The sequence below is a fragment of the Dasypus novemcinctus genome, chromosome 22 (assembly GCF_030445035.2).
Source record: "Dasypus novemcinctus isolate mDasNov1 chromosome 22, mDasNov1.1.hap2, whole genome shotgun sequence".
In the NCBI taxonomy this organism is placed as follows: Eukaryota; Metazoa; Chordata; class Mammalia; order Cingulata; family Dasypodidae; genus Dasypus; species Dasypus novemcinctus.
In genome coordinates this window covers 37,136,360-37,155,836 of record NC_080694.1, presented here as the reverse complement: position 1 = coordinate 37,155,836, position 19,477 = coordinate 37,136,360, and the positions used below count along the sequence as shown (strand labels likewise).

General features: G+C 39.5%; 1 protein-coding gene across 2 annotated transcripts in view; it reads right to left on the bottom strand.

Annotated features, from left to right (window-relative positions):
- Positions 1–19,477, bottom strand: part of FARS2 (phenylalanyl-tRNA synthetase 2, mitochondrial) — a 596,483-nt gene that overhangs the window by 435,800 nt on the left and 141,206 nt on the right. For both annotated transcript variants that reach the window (XM_004479208.3, XM_071210957.1), the window contains one exon: positions 5,131–5,763. In XM_004479208.3, coding sequence (XP_004479265.1) covers positions 5,131–5,742 — 612 coding nt within the window. In that variant the 5' untranslated portion in view covers positions 5,743–5,763. The remainder of the gene's footprint in view (positions 1–5,130; positions 5,764–19,477) is intronic.

Below are 19,477 nucleotides of genomic sequence, written 5' to 3'. Positions count from 1 at the left end.
CACACAGCAATTAGACACAGAACAGACAACCAGGTCGGGGCGGGGGATGGGGGGCATAAATAAATCTTTTTTGAAAAAAAATTGATAACATTTTCTATTATTCTTCTTTTCCCCACCCTAAGTTTGAATGTATAGATTGTACTGCAGTCTTTTTTTTTTCCCCAGCAAAGTCTAAAGGTACTCAATATTTCTAGCCTTTGCTTAAGCATGATAAGAAACTAAGCAGGTTATAATTACTTTCTAAGTACTTTCCTCAATTTAGTATTGTTGTTTAGAGATTTTTTGTTAATTTTTTTGGAAACACAAACATTTTTTCCACACAATTAATGGTTACATGTATCTGCTGTCACAGTTCATCTATTTCTCCATTTCTATGCTTGTCACTGTTTCTTTTGTTCCTTTATTCACTTTTCTTCTTGCTGAAATGTACGGTAGAGTGATTAAAGTCATGATTACAGAGGTTATTAACTAGCAGGACAACATTAAAACATAATGTAATTTTTAATATTACACATGCAGCATGATTACAACTATCAGAAAAATCATATTCATAGGAGAAAAAACTGACAGAGGAAGAAACATTTTCTCGAGAGTTAAGATTAAGTCAGTTTATCTGTGATAAAAATGGGAGCCACTGAGTATACACTTTGAATGCATTGTGCAAAGTATGGGGCTGTGTAACATGGGGAATCCTCTGGTGGAAGGTGGACTGTAGATAACAGAACATATATGAGGACATTCGCGCATAAACTACAACAAATATATAATACTAATACACGGTGTTAATAATTAGGTGGGTTGGGGGAAAATGCAGCAAATATAAGATATCATTTGCACTTAGTAGTAATATTTTAATGATGCTCTTTCAGAGTTCTGAATGATGCAAGGTGCCGGTAGTGGGAGGGTAAGGTAGTGTAAGGGAGCCCTTCTGATGATACGCGTGTTTGTTTTATAAGTTCACAACTCTTACTATACACTTGTTTTGTTTTTTTTTTAAAGATTTATTTTTATAAAATCTTGTTCTTTGTCTGCTTCTGTTGTCGTCAGCGGCACGGGAAGTGTGGGCGGCGCCATTCCTCGGCAGGCTGCTCCCTCCTTCGCGCTGGGCGGCTCTCCTTACGGGGCACACTCCTTGTGCCCCTTGCGCGTGGGGCTCCCCTACGCGGGGGACACCCCTGCATGGCATGGCACTCCTTGCGTGCATCAGCACTGCGCATGGGCCAGCTCCACACGGGTCAAGGAGGCCCGGGGCTTGAACCGCGGACCTCCCATGTGGTAGACGGACGCCCTATCCACTGGGCCAAAGTCCGTTTCCCTACACTTATTGTTTACGTATGTTCATTTATGAATGATATACTTCAGTAATTTTCCTTAATTTTAAAAAAAGAAAGATTAAGTCACTTTAGTATTAACCCTTTAGTGAAGACTAGGAATTCAGAGAACACCACTCCCTTTGACCCTGACGCCGTTCTTGAAACTAAAGCTCCAATTTGGTCACAAGCAGATCCCAATTATGAAAGCAGTTTTAGCAGTCTCTTGGAAACCCGGCATAATACCATAAAATGAGCAATGAATTCAGAAGACTCGAGTTCAAGTTTTAGCCCTGCTGTGGACTGGCTGGGCAGCCTGGGACAAGTCACTCAGCTTTGTGGGACCTCAGCTTTCTCAGGATAAAACTGGAAATACTCTACCCTACCAGGCTTTTGTTAAGAGGAGTAAACGAAACCATGAACACAAAATCACTTTATAAAACTATAATGGGATTTTTTTAAATATGTTTAAGTGTATGTATAATTTTATAAACTAAGGGACAGAATACATATTATAGTAACATCATGAGACTTGATTAGCCATGTGTGCTACCCCAGCTAGACTGGACTAGACCCAAAACTATGAAACAAGGACGGATCCCTGACCTTCCTATTGTCCATCTTCTGTGATAACCTTGAGTTTTCCTCCATTACAACACTAGTGTGAGTCATGTAGTGCTCATTACCCCTTTCATGACACTCAGTCTTACAAATTACTGGACACTTTCCTTTTATATTTGTTTAATGAGGTCAGCTGCTGTGACCTGAATTTTCGTACTGCTGGCATCACAGCCTCTCTTGCCCACTAATTGTAAGTGGCACTCTTATCACTTAGTCATATTTTCTAGGCTTTAACTTGTCTTTGTTCATTGCTGGCTATTCCAAGTAGTGAGAGTGCACGTCCTAGCTCCTTTGAGGTTCGGCATGCATGGCCTCTGTGTGAGGCCAACTCACTGTTGATTTATAACATTCACAGGATGAGAGCAGAACCTGAGGCAAAGGGCAGGAGAAGGAGAGAAACGGTCAGTGGTTCAGTTGTCTCTTTCCACCTGACTTGCTTGTTTCATAAAACAAAGCAATGGCTGTGTATTAGCCTAAGGGCCCCGTACTATATGTTTTCAAATTAAGAACCCATTTAGCTTGTGTTTCCAGGAGGGAGCCTGTGATGATAATTATACTTCCTGTTCCAATGACCAAATCATGGCTGAATGTATCGGAGGGGGAAGTGCTAATGGAGCTAAGTCTGATATCTCCTGTGTGTCTTATTTTGCCAGGGATATATGACAAATACCACACACTAGCTGGCTTAAAGAACAGGAATTGATTGGCTCATGGCTTTGGAGGCTAGAAGCCCAAAGTCAAGGTCTCAACAGGTCAAGTTCTCTCCCAGTGCTGTGGCGTTCTGGTCCTGGCTTCCTGCAATCCTTGGGTTCCCTGGCTTGCGTCTTTGCTTCGGTCCTATGTTCTCCTCCTGGCTTCTCCTTCTCCTGCTCAGTTGTCTGTGTCTCTGCCTAAATTTCCTCTCCTTATATGGACACAGCCATATGGGTTAAAGCCCATCCTCATTCAATTTGGCCTCACCTAGTAGACTCTTCAGAGATCCTATTCACAAATGTTCATGGGGAACATGATTCAATCCCCAACACTGTGTTTAGCTTATTTCTTCTATTTCTTACAGAAAAAATACCAACATCAATACCAACATCTTCAAAGGGTCCTGTTTTCAAATGGGCTCACACCCACAGGAACGTGGAGCAAGACTTGAACAAGCCTTTTGTGCAGGACGCGATTCAATTCCCAGCGTCATCTTGCAGAGTTTCATAAAATGAACAGAATCACAAACCCATGTCTTTCCTTCTGGAGGATTTCCTCTGAGCAATTTTGGGGCTTAAGTAGTGTATCTTCCTGTGAGAATTAATGAATTGCTCATTCTCAAGCCTTCCTTTCCCATATTCCTATTGCCGTTTTCCTTTAGTTCTCTACTGGCTGCGATAACCTCTATAAAGCGCCAGGGTTATAATAGATGCCTCAGGAATATCAGCGTCCCTTTTCCTGATATTGTGATAGGAAATTCATGTGGCCTCTAATCATGCAATGCCTTCACAGTAAGAGTGCGGTATCTTATTTTAGCTTACATTTGTTTTCAAAGCAATCCTTCTTGAATAACACAGGAGACTGGACATATTGAGACAACTGCACAGTTAATGCATTTTTTTTTAAAGCCTTAATTTTCAGGGGGATTTATTTGACCTTGTGAAATCAAAATGATTTAGTTAGGGTAAACAGTCCGTATTTTATACAGGGTGCCCAAGGCAGTCTAAATGTGTGAAACTGCTGCGGCTCAAAAATATTCACGTTTTATGTCCAATTCTTAAAATTCCATTTCTCTGACTCTGTAGATGCTTTTTGTTCTGAAGTTGAAGAGAGATAAAGTGATTGCCTTTTGTTTTGTTTTGTTTTTTTAAGTATTCATGTACATGCAGTCAGGGAAAGAACCTGGAGCCTAGAGAGAGGTAGAGGGTCAGAGAGATTTGGGTTTGAATCGAATTTACACGTACCATGTAAAGTGGCAACTTTAAGCCTTAGTGTTCTTATATGAGAGATGGGGAAATAATTAGGATTCTGTGGATTAAATGAGACCATACATTAAGTAAGGTAAGTACCCAAAAATATAGTAAATATAGCAAATGATCAATAAATGTTAGGCAAGAGTGGTATAAGCCGCAGCAGCCAACTTTGTTACAAGGTCATTTTATCTGTCACAGGGACTCAGAGAAAGAAGGATAGGTAAGTATTTAGCATCAGTCTGTAAGGTAGCCTGTACAGATTAAACCAATGATCAATGGATAACTTTTAAACAGCTGTATGGAAAAATGACTGCTTTGGGAACCACAGACTGATCCTAAATATAGTCAAATCTCTATCTACAAATGGGTTCACACCCACAAGAACACAGATTTTAGATTTGAACCTGTCTTTCATGGGGAACATGATTCAATCCCCAACACTCTGTTTAGCTTATTTCTTCTATTTCTTACAGAAAAAAAATGGAGATAGTTTAAAAGTATATGAATGAAGGACAAGTTGTCTTCTACAATTCAGAAAATGGACTCAAGCTTTTAGGTCTTTTAATAATTTTCCAAAAAAAAAAAAAAAGGAAATGCACGCACTCTATTAGGATAGCATCTAACAGATATAAGAAGTTATGTGCTTTTGGGAATGGCCTGAAGATCAGATTTACTGGTCAAAAATGCTCTATTCTTCCAAACATATACTTTAGGAATAGCAGCAATTAAGGCATCCCCATACCATTATGCAAAGCAGGGGAGTCAAGGAAAGAGCAGGAGGGCAAGCACATATTTAATGTCCAAGCCAATAGGTCACCAGTCCCCTTCTGCCATATAAGAACTTCATTAACTTCCAACACATGACAACGTAATTAACAGCTGCTCGCTGAGAACTGGAATGATGTGACCACAGGTATCAGGGTCGTATTTTCAGTTATCTTGCATTAAGGGGGAATTGAGCTGCTGACTGTCAATGGATGTAACAATACCCAGGGAAAGGCAGCTGAGAACTGAGAGGAATGAGAAGGGCAAACAAGTGAAAACAAAGGCCTCCCAATTTCAGGGTTATCAACCCACCAAATCCATTGAAACATATTAAGCCTTGGTCTATACAAGAGGCTTCATTAAAGTATGGATGATATGAAAGCAAAACAAGATCAGGGATGACCATACTAGCTTCACGAAGATAAATTCTAGCGACCTCAACAACAAATGCCCAAGGTGTCAGTGATCAGAAATGTCCCAGGACTCACCTCGTGTTTGGAGAAGAGCCGGACGGCCTCCAGCTGGTGGAAGACTGGGTAGTGCTGGGCGTCGATCTGGTCGCGCCGGTAGACATCTCCCACCACCAGGAAGGCGTCCAGCCCCGAGTGTATCAAGTCCCACTGGTGCGCAGATGTGTGCGCCCTTAGCATGTGGGTACGGTTCAGGTAGAAGTTGTCGCCCTTTTTCCTGCTGGGGTGGTCGGCTGGGATGAGTAGACTGTCAAAGTTCTGCCAGGTTGTGACCACTGGAGGTAGGTCCTCATAGACAGAGAAAAGTGGCGTCCCGAAGCGGCCCACGTACTGCCTGTAGAAGTGCTCCTTCACCCTCTCCTTCAGCAGCCACAGTGGGTGGTACGGCTGGTTGTGCAGGTTCCTGCCCACCTTGGAGAGCACCTTCCCGCTGAGGTTGGTGAGGGCGTCCTGAGGGTAGGCTTTGCCCAGCAGCTCCACATCACAGCCTGGGGCTCCTTGGGCGGCAAACCCTGAGGCAAAGAGCCTGGCGCCCAAGGCGCCCTGCTGGTGACCTCCCGGGATACTGCTGACCTTCGTCACCAAATAAAGGCTCCCAAGGGCAACTCTCCTGAGACCAGAACAAACCATCTTACAAACTTCTCACAGATTCTGGAAAAAAGCACACATGCAAAGCACAAGTCAGGTTTCACTTTGTGGAAAGTAACAGGCCTGTCCTTCAAGCCTCCCTCCCTCTCTCCACTGCCCTGCTGACTGACATCTTTGCTCCCCAACACCCCCTCCACAGGGCTGAAAGATCCAACGCTTGCAGACAGAGAAAATCTGCTGACAGAGGCTTAATGTTTACTGCATTAAATCAAAACAATCTTGAAATCACTTTCAGACGCATGTTCATCTCTACTTGTCTTTCCCTTGCCACTGAGATCCTTGGCTTTGTAGGCAACCTCCTTTAACAGCTTATGTCATACACTGAACCCCTCACATGGGACAAAACTTTACATGTGACAGTTTCTTCTTGTTTTTCACTATATTCTAGAAAGAAAAAAATCACTTCACAGGGGTCATTTAAAGACACAGTTTGGTAAGACCCTTTCATCAATTAAAGGAGGCACATGATTACATGTATGCCTCTGAAACACAGTAGAAGAGGTGACACTTTAAATAGCCATCCTGCATATTTCTGCTTTTCACGATCATATCTACCAAGTTCTGCTTGACTTCTAGATTATCTTATTGTATCACAAAATGAAATTGCCAATACATGTTTTTTTTAACATTTTGAATAAAATATACCAATTTAAGTAATTGTTATTTTTATTTAATATCTTTTTAACTAAAATGGAAAACTTATGGAAGTATTACACAAAATGATGGGGTACCCCAATGGACAGCTGAGATATTTTTATTATGCAAATCTTTTCTATCTTCACATCTGGTCATGTCATTTAAGCTTAATACCATTATGGCATCCCATCAATTACATTTTTGTTTTGCAAAAGAGCACATTTCTATAACCACAATAAACCAGTTACTGAAATAAACACACTGGGGAAGGGGTACAGAGCAGTGAGATGACAGTGTACTGAACCAGAAATTTTTTTTAAGATGCCCAGAATTTAATTTGAAGATTACCAAGTTTCAGAGCTGAGTTACCTCCAAAGCCATCTAGCATAGTCTCTTCCTATCACAGATGAAAGAATCCATGTTTTAAAATCATTCAGGGAACTCAGTAAAGAAAATCATTAGATGGCAAGTCTTGGCGTTCATAAATAATTTACGATGAACTCAAATCACCCAAATCCATCTTTTAAAATTAGGGTTTTTATCTATTGGGCTGCTATGAAGCAAACAAACAGGTGGTTATTACATCTCCAGGGCCACACAATCCTGCCAAGAAAATACAAGTTACATGGCATTGAGCTGCTGTAGGAGGAATTATGCTGGTTCATGCGACCACCAAAGACATACTTAGTATTTTCCTGGGCAGCACAGTTTACCCCAATTCAAAAATGGAATTGAGAAAATCTTCCTCCGTGTTAAATTAGTGTGCGTGTGTGATCACTTATTAAAAATAGGTGCATTGCACCTTGGTCTAAGACTGTCATCATCTGAGAAGTTTTCAAAGACACTCAGGAACTCTCAGAATTTATTCATTTATGGGGCTCTTTTGTCAGAGCTGTTTTCAAAGGGTTTTTGGCTGAGCGTCAGCTGAAAAGTGTCCTCCCATCTACATTGTTCAATGGCTCATCACTGCAGTAGATATGAATTTCAAATATGCACATGCAGCCTTCTACATCTTAGCACAGAGTTGTAGCATTAGGTTGTTAGCTGCCCAGCTCAGCACCCTTGTGAGACGTAAGAAAGCAGTTCTTCTTCCCAAAGGCATGCATGGATATACAAAGTTCAGAATTGTTCTGCAAAAGGTGTCTTTGATGAGGTTCTTTATGGTTTGCCAATGACCCTTTCCTTCCCAGATTCCAGCCACTCAGATGCCCAAACCCACTTCTAGGTTCTGTTCCCAATGATGCTCCCCATCCACAAGTCACTTTGCTCTTCCTCTCACCCCAGTGCCAGCTTGCCAAGAAAGTTTAATTGTCTTGTCCTCATTTTAGGTCTTTTATCTATCTGCTCATTCCCTGCTTGTATTCCCCCTCTCATTTCTCAATGACTCAATTCTTTTTTCTTTCTGTCATCTATTTTACAGACATTAATACCTAGGAATGCTTTCCCAGGTCCATCTGAGAAATCAACTCCTTGTGTTTTTGCTGCTTCAGTCAGGTTTCTCTTTAAGAAATATGAACCTGGAAAATACAGGTGATCCAGGAAGATAACACCAACAGCATACTTCTATTGCTAGAGTGCTTTTTCATTTTATCCTTTCCACAATACTGTGAGGGAAGTATATTCTCACCATTTTAGAAAAAAAGGAAAATAGGGACAAAGAGATAATCTAACTTGCAAAGACTCACAGGCCTAGCTATTAGAGTTCCTTCAACCCAGAACTCTTGCCACAATTCAAGAACTTCTCAATCAAAACAGACCCAGGACTACTAAATTCAAATTGCAACTCTTTAATCATCTCCCTAAAGTTCTATTTAATCTGAGCAATTCATATTAGCCATCTATATATTTTAAGCATGTAAATGAAAACATGAGGGAATAAATGAATAAATCTAATAAAACACATTGGTTACATGGTGGAAATGTAGTAACTATTGAAAGCAGGGCCTATGGAAGAGTTTCTATTCATGCCCAGTTTCTGGCAAATAAAGTATTATTGGGGGAAGCAGATGTGGCTCAAACAATTGGGCTCCCATCTACCATGTAGGAGGTCCAGCGTTCAGTGCCCAGGGCCTCCTGGTGAAGGCAAGCTGGCCGTGTGGCAAGCTGGCTCACGCAAAGTGCTGGTCTGTGCAGAGTACTGCCCCACACAGGAGTGCTGCCCCACACAGGAGTGCTGGCCTACACAGAGAGTAAGTGCAGCAAGATGATGCAACAAAAAAAAAAAAAAAAAAAAGAGACACAGAGGAGAGACAATAAGAGACGTAGCAGATCAGGGAGCTGAGGTGGCACAAGAGAATGATCAACTCTCTCCCACTGTGGAAGGTCCCAGGATTGGTTCCTGCAGCCACCTAATGAGAAGACAAGCAGACACAGAAGAACACACAGTGAATGGACACAGAGAGCAGGCAACAGGGGATGGGAGGGGGGGATAAATAAATAAAAAATTTTTTAAAGACAGTATTATTGGCATACAGCAATGTCTATTTGTTTACATATTTTCTGTGATAATTTTTTCACTACAGTGGTGGAGCTCAGTGGTTGCCACAGAGACACTATGATCTGCAAAGACTAAAATATTTACTATCTTGCCCTTTACAATTTGCTGGCCTCTATTTAGCTTAAACCATTGAAAAGTTCTTCAGTACCAGTAAGAAAGACTTCCTCATCACAAATACATGTAGATTGCATAGTCAGTAAAAATAACAAAAGTACAAGTGTGGATAGCTATGCTCACATTGGTACAGAAGAGACAATGAGGCCAACAGTGGGAAGAGTCGATACAAAATAACACAGAAGAGGAGGACTGCAGAGACTCTTACATGGATTTTATCCAAGTCTGCCACTGGTCACTGTATATTCTGGGACACATTATTTCATCCTGCTGGACCTCATTCCTCATTTATAAAATAGGGAAAAAAAATACCTTTGTTTTAGTTTGCTAACTGCTCAAAGCAGATTCCATACAATGGGTTGGCTTTTAACAATGGGAATTTATTAGAGTACAAGTTTATAGTTTTAAAACTGAGGAAAGTATCCAAATCAAGGCAATGTTACGGCAATTCTTTTTTCCCACAGACTATCTGCTACAATCCATGGCTTCTCTGCCATACGGCAAGGCACATGGCAGCATCTGTAGGTCTCTCCCTTCTCTTCCAGGTTTTGTTGCTTTCAGCTTCTTGCTTCCATGGTTTGTCTTAATTTCATTCGCTTATAAAGGACTCCAATAAGAAGATTAAGACCCATCATGAAAGAGGAGGGTCACACCTTAACTTATGTAGCCTCATCAGAAGATCCTTCTTATAAGATTTCTGGAAAGATGGAAGATTAGAGAGATGCATAACTCATTTCTCTCCCAGAAAAATAGCTAGAGGACATTGAAAAACAGCCTGGAAAAAAAATTATTCTAAGACTTAGTATACTAGGGAAAGGCTAGACACCACCCCAAAGAGAGAGGGGCAAAGAAAGAAATAAAGAATCCCAACAGGAAAACTGTCAATAAAAGCTAGAAGCTGTAGCTGCCAGCACCCATCCCACCACCCTTTTAAGCAGACAGCTTTGTGCCCTCTGGCCTTTAGCCAGTGGCTTCAGACATAGGAGTTCGCAGGGGTCCACTTTCCCAAGAATGGGGAGAGAGAGGGATGTAGCCTAAGGCTTATCAGCTTTTGGCCATGAAATTTAGTCTCCTCTGTCCCACAAACCCTTCCAGACCAAGTGTAGCCACACCATTGTTTGTCCAAGGAGCCAGCAGAGGACTAAAGAGATCTAACCCTCTCAAACACACTCCCTACTGACCAAGACTGGTTGCTGAGGATGCAGAGGGGAGTGGAATTATTTCCTGCCTGGGAAAAGGGAGGGAGCTGCCGGCTGAGAGCAGCTTCTGAGAAAGTTTGACTTGTGTGGCTCTGAATAGGCCTGAGTCAGGCTCCTCTCTCACATTTTTCCTATCAGGTTACAGCAAACACACTGCAGTCAGGGTTTGAACTGAGAAGGCTGCATAAGAGCACCATCTGCTGACCGACCAAGGAAGTGCACAAAGGGAAAATAAAAGTAAATGGATAAAAGAGGCCTTTGCAACCTCACTCCCTAAGGCCCTTGGAAGCAGGTCTGCAAACCATTACTGGGTGCCTGGTCTGGATTTGAACAAAGAAACAGGGACAAGCCTAAAGAGCAAGAACAGGCTGAACCAAGAATCAAAGAACAGCAGTAACACACAGCCATCCACCACTAAATCCCTATGCAAAAGAGGGAAATGGAGCACCAGAGTAAACTCACCACCATAATCAGATGCCTAGACATCAAAAAAAAAAAAAAACCTACAAGCTATACTAAGTAAAAGGAAGATATGGCTCAAGCAAAGAAATATATCATAGCCCCAGATGAGACACAGGATTTCAGACAGATAATCAATTAGGTTCATACAAATTTCCTAAATAAAATCAATGAGTTGAAAGACAATATAGCTAAAGAGATAAAGGACATCAAAAAGACACTGAGTGAGCCCAAAGAAAAATTTGAAAACCTGAATAGAAAAATAACAGAGTTTATGGGGATGAAAGACACAATAGGTAAAATAGAAAGCTTATTAGAGCATTTTCATTAGAGAATTTTCATTAATACTGCATATATAATATTGTTTTTCTTTGTAACTGACCAAATGTACGTTAATACTACAAGATGTTAATATCAGTCAAAAATACAACCAAAGCAAAATATGGACAGTAGTTATATAGTAATGAAATGATTGAAGTGACAAATGTACAGCTATGTGATTATGCCAAATACCATTGATTGTACACTTCAGATGGACTGTATTCCTTATTAATATATATCAATAAAATTACTTAAAAATGATTAAAAAACATTAGGTGGGAGTGGGTATAACTCAGCAGTTTGAGTGCCTGCTTCCCAGGTACAAGGTCCCAAGCTCAATCTCTAGTATCTTCTTAAAAAAAATTAGAGGACAGCAGACTCTAAATGATAGAAGAAAGAATAAGTGATACAGAAGCCAGAACAGCTGAAATCGAATAAAGAGAAGAACAAAAAGAGAAAAGAATGGAAAAAATTGAGCAGGCACTCAGGAAGTTCAATAACACTGTGCACAACAACATAGGTGTCATGAGAGTTCCAGAAGGAGCAGAGAAGGGAAAGGGACAGAAAGAGTATTTGAGGAAATAACAGCTGAAAATTTCCCAACTCTCATGAAAGAAATTAATGTACATGTCTATGAAGTACACTGTACCTCAATAATAAATCCGAATAGACCTACTCTAAGACACATAATAATCAGAATATCAAAAATCAAAGATAAAGAGAAAATATCGAGAACAGCAATGGAGAAGCAAACCATCACATAAAAGGGACACCAAGTAAGACTTACTGTGGATTTCTCTTAGAAACCATAATGGCAAGAAGACAGTGGTATGATATAATTAGGATACTGAAAGAGTAAAATTGTAAGCCAAAAATTCATTATCCAACAAAATTGCCCTTCAAATATGAAGCAGAGTTTAAAATATTCACAAATAAACAGAAACTAAGAAAGTTTGGGGAAAAAGTCCACCTTTGCAGCCTGAAAGAAAAAGACAGAAGAGAGAAGCTTGGACGAGAAAGCAGAAAGCAAGACTAGCAGAAAGGATAACCAAAGAGTAAAAAAAAAAAAAAAACCAGATGAAAGTAAGATATGATACATGAAAGCCAAAGAATAAAATGGTGGAAGTAAACAATGCATTTACAGTAATATTGAACAGTGAAAAGACATAGGCTGACAGAATGGATTATAAAAAACATGAGGGAAGCATATTTGGCTCAACTGATAAGAGCGTTCACCTACCACATGGGAGGTCCAGGGTTCAAACCCAGGGCCTCCTGACCCATGTGGTGAGCTGGCCCACGCACAGTGCTGCTGCGCACAAGGAGTGCCATGCCACACAGGGGTGGTCCCTGTGTAGGGGAGCCCCACACATAAGGAGTACATCCCATAAGGAGGGCTGCCCAGCACGAAAAAAGTGCAGACTGCCCAGGAGTGGCACCATACACACAGAGAGCTGATGCAGCAAGATGACACAACAAAAAGACACAGATTCCCTATGCCACTGACAAGAAGACAAGTGGACACAGAAGAACACACAGCGAATGGACACAGAGAGCAGACAACCGGGGCGGGGGGAGGGAGGGGGAGGGATAGGGGGGAAGGAGAGAGAAATATTTAAATCTTTTAAAAAAACAAAAACAAAAACAAAAACATGAGCCATCCATATGCTGCCTACAAGAGATTCATCTTAAACCCAAGGATACAAATCAGCTGGAAGTGAAAGGATGGCAAAAGATACTCCGTGCAAACAGTAACCAAAAAAGAACAGGGGAAACTATAGTAATATTGGGCAAAACAGACTTTAAATGCAAAAACAGAAAGCCATTATATATCTAATAAAAGGGAGAAAACAACAAGAAGAAATAACAGTCATAAATATCTATGCATCTAACCAGAGTGCCCCAAAATTTATAAGGCATACTCTGACGAAACTGAAGGGAGAAACAGACATCACTACAATGAAAGCTGGAGACTCATCAATTGATAGAACTAGACAGAAGATCAACAAGGAAACATAGGACTTGAACAATATGATAAACAAGCTAGATCTAATAGACAAAATGCAGAACATTGCATCCCAACTCAGCTATACATTCTTCTCAAGTACTCATGAATCTTTCTCTAGGATGGACCACATATTGGGTCACAAAGCTGGTCCCAATAAATATAAAAAGATTGAAATTATACAAAGCAGCTTCTCAAAAAGCTAAACTAAAGAAAAAACAACAACAACAACAACGAGAAAGCACTTTCTCAAATCATAATGGAATGAAGCTAGAAATCAACAATAGACAGGCATGGGGAAAATTCACAAGCACAGGGAGGCTAAACAACACACTCCTAAACAATCAGTGGGTCAAAGAAGAAATTGTAAGAGAAACTGGTAAATACCTTGAGACAAATGAAAACAAGAACACAAGTAATCAAAACTTAAGGGATAAAGGAAAGAAAGTGCTGAGAGGGAAATTTATAGCCCTAAATGCCATTATTAAAAAAGAAGAAAGAGCAAAAATCAAAGACCTAACTGAACAACTGGAGGAACCAGAAGAAAAGCAAACCATTCCAAAGTAAGTAGAAGGAAAGAAATAATAAAGATTAGAGCAGAAATAAATGAAATTGAGAAAAACAATGGAGAAAATCAACAAAACCAAAAGCTAGTTCTTTGAGATCAATAAAATTGGCAAACTCTTAGCTAGACTAACAAAGAAAATAAGAGATGATGCAAATAAATAAAATAGAAATAAAAGGGGGGATATTAAGACTTACCTCACAGGAAAAAAAAGGATCATAAGAGGATATTATGAGAAACTGTAAGCCAACAAACTACACAATCTAGATGAAATGGAAAAATTCTTAGAAATGCATAAAATACCTACACTGATTCTACAAGAAATACAAGAACTCAATAAACCAATCACATTTAAAGAAAAAGATGCTTAAGTACAAACATTAATATTGAGGTCTTGACATATTAGTCTGTTTTCTCTTATTAGGCACTGCTTATGTACTCTCAGAGATTCTTGCTATATAGATAGAGAATGTAGCCAGACTCCCCAGGATAGGAATTTAACACTTTGTTGGTTATTGTGTGAGCCTCTACCCACTGAGATAATCCCCAATGACCACATGAATACATTCCCATCCTACAGAGGTATGCCCCAGGTGCACCCTTCCCCACACATCACCCCACACCAATACCCGGCTGTCAACTGGTTTTTTACAAACTTACCAAACCCACGTTACTGGGACAAAACAGTCTTTTCAACAAATGGTGCTGGGAAAACTGGATATCCATAACCAAAACAGTCAAAGAGGACCCCAATCTCACTCCCTACACAAGAATCAACTCAAAATGGATCAAAGACCTAAATATAAAACCCAGGACTATAAAACTCCTAAAATTTAATGTAGGGAAACATCTTCAAGATCTGGTGGTAGGAGGGGTCTCTTAAATCTTACACCCAAAGCTCAAGCAAAGAAAGGAAAAATAGATAAATGGGACCCCTCAAAATTAAACACTTTCTCACCTCAAACAACTTAGTCAAAGGGTGAAAAGGAAGCCAACTCAATGGGAGAAAATATTGGGAAAACACCTATCTGATAATGGTTTAATATCTATGATATATAAAGAGATGCTACAACTCAACAATAAAAAGACAAATAAACCAATTAAAACATGGGCAAAAAATCTGAATAGACATTTCTCCAAAGAAGAAATGCAAATGGCAAAAAAAAACACATTAAAAAATGTTAATATCACTAGTGGTTAGGGAAGTGCAGATCAAAACTACAATGAGCTATCATTTCACTCCTATTAGAATGGCCATTATTAAGATGGCAGAAAACTGTAAGTGTTGGAGAGGATGTCAAGAGAGAGGAAAGCTTATTCACTACTGTTGGGGATGTAGAATGGTACAGCCACTGCAGAGGACGTCTGGCAGTTCTTAAAGGTGAACAAAGATTTGCCATGTGACCTGGCACCACTACTAGGTATTCAAAAGAACTGAGAGCACTGACACAAACAGACATCAGCACACCGATGTTCATATGAGCATTATTCACCATTGCCAAAAGACAGGAACAATCCAGATATCCATCAACCAAGGAATGGATAAATAAATTGTGGTATATACACACAGTGGCACATTATTCAGCTGTGAGAAGAAATGAGGTCATGAAGCATATGACAACATTGAGTGACATACAACATTACATTGAGAGAAGCAGGCTAGACACGAAAGGTCAAATACTGTATGACTGGACTATTATGAACTAAATATATTATGTAAACTCATGGAGTTAATAACTAGAATACAGGTCATAGAAAACAGAATGAGGTTAGAGAATGGAAAGCTGAGGGTTAATCTACAGCATTGGTAAAAATGTTGTTTGTTAATCTGTGGAAATGAATAGAAATAGTAAAAGCACATCATCATGTTTGTAACTAGCAATGCTAATATAGGGTATGACACTGCTTGAAAGGGAAAGTCTAAGGACATGTATATTACTAGAAGGAAAGCTAAAAAATGTAACATGGGACTATATAACATAGTGAAACCTCATGTGAAATATGAGTATGGGTAATATTGCATATATAAGACTTTTTTTGGAAACAGAACTAACGTGCATTAATGATACAAGATGTTACTATCAGGCAAAAATACAACCAAAGCAAACAACGGACAGTAGTGTATAGTAATATATTAACAATCATCTATTAATGGGTAAAATAAAAAAAGGAAATATATTAAGTGGAAGAAACTAGACAAAAGGTACTACATATAGTTTGACTCCATCTATACTAAATATAAATAAATTAGAGAGACCGAAAGAGAATAGCAGCAATGTACATAAGAATAGAGAGATTGAGAGGTGATTGTTAAGGGGCAGGGTTTTTTTTTTTTGTTTATTATTATATTATCATTATTACAGCAACTGAAAATGCATTAATATTGATTCAAGTAAAGAATGCACAACTCTGTGATTATATCACATATCATTGATTGTATACTTTGGAGGGATTCTATGCTTTATGAATATATATCAATAAAACTGATAAATAAATAAAGGGAAGCGGACTTGGCCCAGTGGTTAGGGTGTCTGTCTACCACATGGGAGGTCCGCGGTTCAAACCCCGGGCCTCCTTGACCCATGTGGAGCTGGCCATGCGCAGTGCTGATGCGCGCAAGGAGTGCTGTGCCACGCAGGGGTGCCCCCAGCATAGGGGAGCCCCACACGCAAGGAGTGCACCCTGTAAGGAGAGCTGCCCAGCGCAAAAGAAAGTGCAGCCTGCCCAGGAATGGTGCTACACACGTGGAGAACTGACACAACAAGATGACACAACAGAAAGAGACACAGATTCCCTTGCCGCTGACAGCAACAGAAGCGGACAAAGAAGAACACGCAGCAAATAGACACAGAGAACAGACAGCTTGTGGGGGGGGTAAAGGGGAGAGAAATAAAATAAATAAATAAATAAAGATCCTACTTAGAATAGGTTTACAACTGCAGACATGGATTAGCTCCAAGAGCATTCTTCTCTGAGTACATACAATTTTAAACCACACGACCTATCTCGTAATGAAAGCATTAGTCTAGATCTTGTCTCTCAAGTACTTCACTCACTGTCTAAAGCATAAGAGGTTAAGAGGAGTTGAAGTAAGAGTTTAAAACAACCCTGAGATTTCTAAAAACCAGTTAACAAAGAAAATGGTAAAGTCATTCCCTGACATGGGGAATACAGGATGACCATTACTTTGTTTGTTCAGAAGATTTTCAGATGCGTGTTTGTGTTGGGAGAGAGCTTTAGACATAATGAAGTTAAATATGGATACGATAGCCTTGCTGGTATTTCCGGAAGGCAGTTCAAGGTATGGGTTTGGAAGCGAGGTAAGAGATTACCTCTAGAAATATAGATGTTGACAGTCATTTGTATAGAAGAGTTGGTGTCATAAGGATACACAAGAACCTTTGGGAGGGTGAGAGCAAAAATAGAAATGGGCAAAGGAAGAGAACTGGGAAATTATTATATTTAAGGGACAGATATGTTAAAAGTAAGCCAGGGGGAGACCAAAAGGATACAATATCTCATAGACTAAGGGCAAAGAGCTTCTAAAAAGAAACTCTGAACCTAGAACCCAAATACCACAATGTCCAATGTTTAGCAGGTTGCATTATTACTATTTGTCTGTTTTTCTGTCTTCCTGTCAGATTATGTGGTTCTTGAGCGCAGAGCACAGCCCCGTACACATTTAAACTCCGTATACCCAAGCGTAGCTTTATACCTGACACTGGGTAGAGAATTTCTAAATATCTGGTGGAAAAGGAGAGGGGAAGGGAGAAAGGAAGAAAGGGGAAAAGGACAGAAGGACAATTGGCCAGGAGGGTCAAACACCACAAGGAGGTAGGGTGTGGTCAAAGTAAAGAATTATTAAATAAGATGGCCACCAACAGAGCAATTTCAAAGGATGAACAAGGACAAAAGTCAGATAATATGGGTTAAGAAATAAATGGAACCTACGTATTCGAACAAGTGTACCAATGAAAGACCGGATGAAGAAATGAAAAACTGAGGCAGGAAGAAGGGAAGTCGGGGAATTTTTCAATAGTTGTCCCTGATCTCCTTAGAAAAGCATTAAGTATATAAGTAATTTTAATTAAGTATATAAGTAAATTTTTTTTAATTTTAATTAAGTATATAAGTAATTTTTAAACAATAAATTTTAAAAAGGTCACTCCATCATTTTAACATCTGCCAAGTAAATCTGATTTTTCACAAAGAAGGATGCTATAGTGCTGAACGAGAATTTATGACTATTAGGTACTAGGGTCAGGGATGGCCTGACATATGAAATTAAGATGAATCCATTTACGAATTATTTGTGGAAAAATAAAAATTAAGAGAATATTAGAATTTGAAAGGAAAAAGGAAGCAGATTTAGAGGAAGTGTGAATTCAGAATATATAAGGAAACACTAGGGGAACAAGGATAATTGATGCAATTTCAGGAACTTCAAGAATCTGCCAAAAGAGGAATACAGGCATATTCAGAGATATTGCAGGTTCAGTTCCAGACCACCGCCATAAACCAAACACCACAATAAAGTCAATCACATGAATGTTTTTGTTTCCAAGTGCATATAAAAGATATGTTTATACCATACTGTAGATTATTAAGTGGGCAATAGCATTATGTCTAAAAGCAATGTATAAACCTTAATTAAAAAGTGACACAGAGACACGAAGTGAGCACAGCCTGTTGGAAAAATGGCACCGAAAGACTTGCTCAACACAGGGCTGCCACAAACCTTCAATTAAAAAAAAAAAGCATTATTTGTGAAGCACAGTAAAGCGAAGGGCAATAAAACAAGGTATGCCTGTCTATTAAATGGTGGCCTATCAACCAGAAAAACCTAAAAGCGGAGAGCAGTCACTAGAAGACTTTGTCTGAAAGAACATTTTTTTTTTTTCAATATACACTCTGGGATAAGTCCAAGGAAGTGACTGACCATGGGTTCTGGTGGCTTGAGATAACTGCATTGATCTACACAGTCCTTAGTACCAGATGATCCATCCTTCCGGGACTATGCTTACTTTTAGTCCACTCAAACCAGACCCATTTCACTGCAGTCTCTTGGGCCCTCAGAGCCTTCTTCATTGGATGTCAGGCCCAGTTTTAGACCCACCAATCAGATGAAATGAGTATTTCCTCAAGGAACAAAGAGGACAACTGGTGATCATGTTCCTATTTAACAAATTGATGCTAACCAACTTTTGGCAGGTAGTCATTATCAGAAGAGTGCTTTACATTTTACAAAATAATTTCACATGCATTTTATTACTGATTCCCATAATACCTTCAGAAGAACGTATAATTATTAGTCACAATTCATGCTTAAAAGAAATATTGGTCCATAAATCACATAACTTAGTTCCCGCAAATAAAAAAGTAGCAAAGATGGGCCTCAAATATTTACCTCCTGACATTAAAATCACATGTTCTTTCCACTCTGCCCTAAGCAATCTAATAAAAGAAATAAGACAGTCAAAAAAAGGCACAAAAACAGAGATTCGTGTAAGAGTATCTATAATCACCACAAGCATGAGAATATAATGCATTAACAATATAAGGAATTCTACTGTGGTAGTTTGAGATTTCATGTACCCCAGAAAAAATTATGTCCTTACAGCTGATCTATTCCTGTGGGTGTCAACCTATTACAGGTGGCACCTTTTGATCAAATCATTTAAATTAAAGGCCTTTAATTAGATTAATGGCCAATAAGTACATGAAATGATACGCAACATCATTAGCAATTAAGGAAACCAAAACCAAAACCACAATGAGATACCATTTTGCACCTACCAGAAAGCCTAATACTAAAAATATAAATAGAAAATAATAAGTGTTGGAGAGGATATGGAGAAATAGGAACACTTGTTTTATTGATGGGGATTGAAATGGTACAGCCCCTATGGAAAACCATTTGT